At 32.8% G+C, this 7,449-nt stretch overlaps 1 protein-coding gene across 2 annotated transcripts in view; it reads right to left on the bottom strand.

Annotated features, from left to right (window-relative positions):
* Positions 1-7,449, bottom strand: part of LOC106468412 (kelch domain-containing protein 2-like) — a 32,638-nt gene that overhangs the window by 5,168 nt on the left and 20,021 nt on the right. For both annotated transcript variants that reach the window (XM_013928840.2, XM_022396750.1), the window contains exons 8-9: positions 2,412-2,572; positions 684-736 (exon numbers count right to left, since the gene is read on the bottom strand). In XM_013928840.2, the coding sequence (XP_013784294.1) occupies positions 684-736; positions 2,412-2,572 (214 nt within the window). The remainder of the gene's footprint in view (positions 1-683; positions 737-2,411; positions 2,573-7,449) is intronic.

The raw sequence follows: 7,449 nt of genomic DNA, 5'->3' as shown, positions 1-7,449 counted from the left end.
CGACTGTTACAACCAGAGACTGAATTACAATAAACTACGACTGTTATAACCAGAGTCTGAATGAATTATAATAAACTACGACTGTTATAACCAGAGACTGAATTACAATAAACTACGACTGTTATAACCAGAGACTGAATTACAATAAACTACGACTGTTATAACCAGAGTCTGAATTACAATAAACTACGACTGTTATAACCAGAGTCTGAATTATAATCAACTACGACTGTTACAACCAGAGTCTGAATTACAATAAACAATGACTGTTATAACCAGAGTCTGAATTACAATAAACTACGACTGTTATAACCAGAGTCTGAATGAATTATAATAAACTACGACTGTTATAATCGGAGTCTGAATGAATTATAATAAACTACGACTGTTACAACCAGAGTCTGAATTATAATAAACTACAACTGTTATAACCAGAGTCTGAATGAATTATAATAAACTACAACTGTTATAACCAGAGTCTGAATGAATTATAATAAACTACGACTGTTACAACCAGAGTCTGAATTATAATAAACTACGACTGTTACAACCAGAGTCTGAATTATAATAAACTACGACTGTTACAACCAGAGTCTGAATTATAATAAACTATGACTGTTATAAATTAGTGTGAGTTATAATAAACTACTAGCCTGAACAATTCAGTACTGTAGTATACTCACCTAAATAATGATTTGGGAGTGAATCTCAAAATGATAATTTCTCCAGCATGTTCCTTGAAAAGAAAAACAGTCAACTACTGTAGCACCATTGTGTTTTTATTATTTAATAAATTGAACAATTCGTTTCCAGAATGTTTAAACAAAAACATAATTCACTGGTTAGTGCTATTTAGAAACCTTAGAGCTTACATAATTCGCTGGTTAGTGCTTCTTAGAAACCTTAGAGCTTATATAACTCACTGGTTAGTGCTACTTAGAAACCTTAGAGCTTACATAATTCAATGGTTAGTGCTACTTAGAAACCTTAGAGCTTACATAATTCACTGGTTAGTGCTACTTAGAAACCTTAGAGCTTCAAAATTCATGAGTAATTAGTGATATCAGGTTTTGGTATATAGATTATAAAGGGCTGCCCCCCTCTCAAAATAAAAATGTTGTTTAAAGACTAAAGTATACATCCTAAAACCAACAAACTGATGTGTTGTTGCATGTGCTATATAATTACTTCATGTAGCCAGCTCTACATGTTTGTCAAGTATTATTTTTTTCTTCATAAACATAAGTTTCTGGCTGTACTATATGAAAATTACTGCTAGTAGCTTGACACAGTTTATATAGTAACATGTAATCACAGATGTCAATCCTCTCAAAAATAAGACAGTAGGAGTGGCTTAATGAGTTTTCACTGCTCAAAAGACATGTTAGGGACAACTGGAGAAAATCAGGCATGTTATACTAAAGTTAGATTTTTCAAAGAAACCTACTTCTTTATTTTGTGTGTTCCCTAAGTAAGGTATAACTGTAGTATTTACATGTTTTTACTTTGATTAACATTATTGGTTAAACTATTTAATATATTAAATGTTGATACTCTTTTCTAAATTATACTTTTATTATATATTGTATTGCATCTTTAGCTTAATATATGTATTTAGGACTAGCCTAAATCTCCTAAGCTGGCCAAATCTTGTGAGATATTATTAGGCTTATGGACAAAAATATCATTAACATGAGGATACCCAATGAACTTTCAACATTGCAAGTCTGTAGAAAACAACCTCACAAACATGGTGGAACAAATAAGCATAGAGAGCTGTAGAAAACAACCTCACAAACATGGTGGAACACATAAGCCATAGAGAGCTGTAGAAAACAACCTCACAAACATGTTGGAACACATAAGCATAGAGAGCTGTAGAAAACAACCTCACAAACATGGTGGAACAAATAACCATAGAGAGCTGTAGAAAACAACCTCACAAACATGTTGAAACACATAAGCATAGAGACCTGTAGAAAACAACCTCATAAACATGGTGGAACAAATAAGCATAGAGAGCTGTAGAAAACAACCTCACAAACATGTTGGAACACATAAGCATAGAGAGCTGTAGAAAACAACCTCATAAACATGGTGGAACACATAAGCATAGAGAGCAGTAGAAAACAACCTCACAAACATGGTGGAACACATAAGCCATAGAGAGCTGTAGAAAACCTACAGACAGAAAAAAAAGGGCTAAACACACACTCTTAAACTGTAATAACAACTACAAGGAGAAAAACTTTGCTTTCAAACTAATTAACTTATAATAGCCAAATACCTATTAAAAATTAACATTCAAACAAGCTGTCCATAATCATAATTTCTAAGAGTAACTAGCATAAACTGTTCATTTACAAGTCACTCCAACTAATTTACTGTTTGTGAACTGTTTAATAACTTACTGGTATAATGTCTTGGTCGAGAATATTCTGGGTACAGCCACCATAAATGAGAACTTCATCAAAAGGACTAAGGACTGCCGAGTGCCACAACCTTGGTTTTTGAAATGGAAGTGCAACTTGTATCCATGTCAGTGAAGACAACTCCAACAGCCAGCAGTCACCTACACAAACACTACTTTAATAGTATATGCATTTTTGAAGAGGAAAAATTAGCTTTGTTTGATATTAAAAAAAGTAACTAAATCAAGAGTAAAATTTTTTAATATACAGTAGTTTAATTCCTGCTGAAAAATAATGAATACTGTATTAAACATTTATAATTTTTGTAACTTTTACTTGGTCGCAGGATGAAAAGATTGCAAGTTTATTACATTTAAACTAAAAAACACCATTAAAGCCTTAGCAGCAAAAATGATAAAAATCTAAAATACACAAGCCACACACCAGAAAAATATTAATACACATATGTGGTATAACTGAAATAATAAAGAAACAGAAGAAAAATCATAACAATTCCAAAGGAAAAATAAAACTAAACAATTAAAAACATTAATAAGCTTAAGGACAACTGGTATAAAAAATAGGTTATTTAATCCTACTGCTTATACAAAACTATGTGTACACTATTATTACGTATTTATCATCATTTAGTTTATACATACTCTCTGTTTGCAGCGCTGGGTTCTATATTTTATGTTTTTAATAGGCTGGGATGTAATTTATACATTTGATTCAAACTTGCTCAAAATCTGAGAAAGAAGAAGTAAAATAAGCTCTTAAAAGAAAAGGGAGGGTATATAGCTTACAAATAACAATCACTACTCAGCCTTGAACACATAGATACAACACCTATATTCAGTTCTACTGCAGCAGCTTCAATTAATTGTTTTCAACTGCTACATCAGCTGCATCAACCTGGTAAGTATCTAAAAATGTTTTTGAAGTTGAGTTCAACCTACATTCTTATCTCCAAGATATTTCATGATAGTTTACTAAAACAAGAACATTGTTGTTGCTTCTTTAAGTAGGTTTATATCTGATGAATAAATTACTAATGTTGAAGCTAGTGTGGTTTATATGTGATGAATAAATTGATAATGTTGAAGCTAGTGTGGTTTATATCTGATGAATAAATTACTAATGTTGAAGCTAGTGTGGTTTATATCTGATTAATAAATAACTAATGTTGAAGCTAGTGAAGTTTATATCTGATTAATAAATAACTAATATTGAAGCTGGTGTGGTTTATACCTGATGAATAAATAACTAATATTGAAGCTGATGTGGTTTATACCTGATGAATAAATAACTAATATTGAAGCTAGTGTGGTTTATATCTGATGAATAAATAACTAATATTGAAGCTGGTGTGGTTTATATCTGATTAATAAATAACTAATATTGAAGCTGGTGTGGTTTATATCTGATGGATAAATAACTAATATTGAACCTGATGTGGTTTATACCTGATGAATAAATAACAAATATTGAAGCTAGTGTGGTTTATATCTGATGAATAAATAACTAATATTGAAGCTGGTGTGGTTTACACCTGATGAATAAATAACTAATATTGAAGCTGGTGTGGTTTATATCTACATATGGTTAATTTTAAAGAATAAACACCAATTGTATATTACTAAACATGTACATAGAAACTGCTACAGTACATAGAAACATCAGGGGTGATGAAAGAAAGCTTTAAGAAACATAAGGTACACATTTAAGTAACAGTCTTCAGATAAATTCAGGTTTCAATAATGTATTTGTTTGTATCACGTGTAACGAGATGTGAAACAAATTTTGGGAATGTCCAACTAATACTAATTTGCAGACATGGGGTATTCATATTGAAAGGCATGCGAATACAGCTTTGGGAGTATTCATACTTGTATTTGAATACTTTGGTAGGGAAAATTAAAGTATTAGTATTCACTGAATGATTTAGTGAATACTTAACATCTTAAAAGTAAATGTTAACTTTTGTACTCCTCAAATTTCTAGACTGTCATTATTACATCCATAGTACATTAAATCAGATCAGTACTCTCCAACCACCTTAAAAGTTATTATATCACATGGTTATTAATCCATTCGAGTGACATGAGATGGCTACTAAACTGCCTTCAGTGGTTCAAGAATACTTCATACTTCCTACTGATAGATCTGGTCACATTAAGGCAAAATATAAATATTGTGAGCAGGTGATTTCTACTTCAGGAAAAAACAATTCTAACCTGCTGAAACATCTGAAGGTAAGCCTTTTTATAATTTCTGTTAATATGAGCTATATTCTATGTAACTTATACAGTATAATAGAGATAAACTAAATTTATCATGCGTGTTATATTATATTGTTTATTATTTTCATTTACTTAGTATTATACGATTTTATTATTTTTATTATAAATTATATTCTTTATTATGTAACTTAGATATGCTTTTGTATTTCTAGCACAACCACGAGGCAGAGCTACAGAAGTCTACATCTGGCTCTGGTACTTCTGCCCAGGTTCAGCAGTGTATTGTACACAATCAACTAAATATAAGTCTACACACCATCGTCAGAAGCATATCACTAACAAACTCGTCAATTTTATTGCCGGCACACTGCAACCCATCACATTGGTGGAGTCAAAAGATTTTAAAAGATCTAATGGCAGACATGGATTCTCAGCATATTCTTTCCAGTCTCAAGCATCTGCCACAACATTAATCGAGAGCAGGTTTAATGAAGTTGAACAAAAAAGTCATCTCTCTATTGCAACTTCTACCCAACATCAATGTCACCCTGTATACCTGGAGTAGCAAACAAATGTGCAGCTTTCTTGAAGTCACTGTTCATTTTATACTTGACTGGAAAATAAAGAGTCATGCTGGCATGTCGGCATTTCAAGGAGCATCACACATCTGATAACATTGCAGCTCAACATGACGAAATTATAAGTCTCTTTAACATCAACAATAAGGTGTCATATGTGGCATCAGATAATGCATCCAACATGATCTAGCTTTCTGCCTGCCTGAATTTGAACCACAAACACTACTTAGTGATGAGATGGTGATAGCTCATCTACAGAGAGTGACTCAGTAGATGAACTTTTGGATGAATCTAAATCAGCAGACAATTTATATGAATTTCTTCCTGAACATGACCCCTGCTTTTCCCACATGCTAAATCTTGTGGTCAGGGATGACATGAAAGAAACTTGGCCACTGCTGAAGTAATTTCCAAAGCATCAGCCATCGTGTCCTACATTCAAAAATCAAAGCAAGCAGCTGATCTACTTGAGGGAGAGGCCAGAGTTCAGTCAATAACACCAACACTGGAACTCAAAAATTAAAATGATTAAGTCTTTACTGAAGGTTCCCCAGGAGAAGTTGGATTATCTAGATACTGGTACATCGAAACTTACTTTTCATGATCGTGCTTACAGATTTAGTAACAATACTAACACCTTTAGAAGAAACAACAGATTTCACTCAGGGTCAGGTATGTAGTGCCATGTGTTTATAGGTTGATGACTGAAACTGACAGCATTGAGTACAGGTATAATTTCAATCTTGTCTCTGTACTGAAGAAATCCTGTCACACCTAGCTTAGTCAGAAGAAACAATGAAGTGTCTTCTGGTTGGCTGCAGCATTAGTTCCCAGATTTCAACTTGACTGGTGTTTCACTAGACCTGTGATCTATGAATTCAATCAAATTCTCCTGCAGCAAGAAGTCAAGAAATTTTCCTCAACAAATAATCCTACAACCATGGAACCAAAAGAGAACTGTAAATCCCCCCTCACAAAATAATTAAGCTCATTAGTTTCTTTGCTACCTCCAATAAACTAGCCACCTCATCTTCAGAGGATGCATAGATCAACACCTACTTCAATAGTACTTGCATTCTTGAAGAAAGCAACCCTATAGATTATTGGAAGACCCATAGAAAAAAAAAAAAAAAAAAACTTTCCTACCTATCTCTACCAGCCAAACATAACCTGACTGTTCCAGCATCCTCTTCCCCCATTGAGCATTTTGTTTTGCATAAGAGGCAAAACCCTTAGACATGATCACTGCCACATCATTGACAAGACATTTAAGAAACTGATGTTCATAAAGAGCAATGGACAGTCATAATATCTACAAGCCTCTTTTAGAAATATATTTTGTTCTAAAATTTTGTTACTGCAGCTTGAAAAATAAGTATTGAAATCTTATCGTTTGCTGTTTTATCATTATTGCATACTACCAGACAAAGTATTCTTGAACATATTCATAAATACATTCCTATGTATTCATATTCAAATACTAAGCATTTTTCCTGTATTTGTATCGTATTCATAAAAATATGAAGTATTTGATTACTGATCTCCAGTAGTTCCCCAATCCCTGCTATCTGAAAGTATCACACAATATCCAAACTTTTAAAAGAAGGATTTGTGTCAGGCTTGAGATTCACTCATCCAGTAGATATGTCTCGGGTTTTTGAACCCACATATACCAAAGATAGAGGAACTTTGCAAGTAAAGTTTTATATACCATGATGTACTTGAAAAACAAATGACAATAAAACTTTTAAAATTTGGTCTGATCATTTTGAAGTTAAGCACTACAATGATAATGTGGCATAATGTTTGGGGACAACAAGGGACTTACTGGTTCAACTAGGCTGTCCCATCCAAACTAAACTGAAACTATTGAATAAAAAAAAAGAAACACCCTCAAAGCTAGCCCTTATCATTCATATAGTTATCAAGCTTTATCTTAAACTCATTAAATTTACTGCCTCCACAATATCTGAAGACAACCCATTCCAAAGGCCAACCACCCTGTTAGAAAAAAAAAAAAAGACTCCTACTCTGCTAAAATTTATATTTGTGTCCCCTAGTCCTACTATTCTCACTGTTAAGTATGAAAAAAGATGATGCACCAACACTATCAATTCCCTTTACAATCTTAAACACCTCAATGAGATCCCTCCCCCCATCTCTTCTTTTTTTCAAAATAAAACAATTTCAGAGATCTTAACCTCTCCATCCCAGGCA

This window comes from Limulus polyphemus, unplaced genomic scaffold (assembly GCF_000517525.1).
Source record: "Limulus polyphemus unplaced genomic scaffold, Limulus_polyphemus-2.1.2 Scaffold2998, whole genome shotgun sequence".
Classification (NCBI taxonomy): Eukaryota; Metazoa; Arthropoda; class Merostomata; order Xiphosura; family Limulidae; genus Limulus; species Limulus polyphemus.
This window is presented reverse-complemented; position numbering and strand designations above follow the sequence as displayed.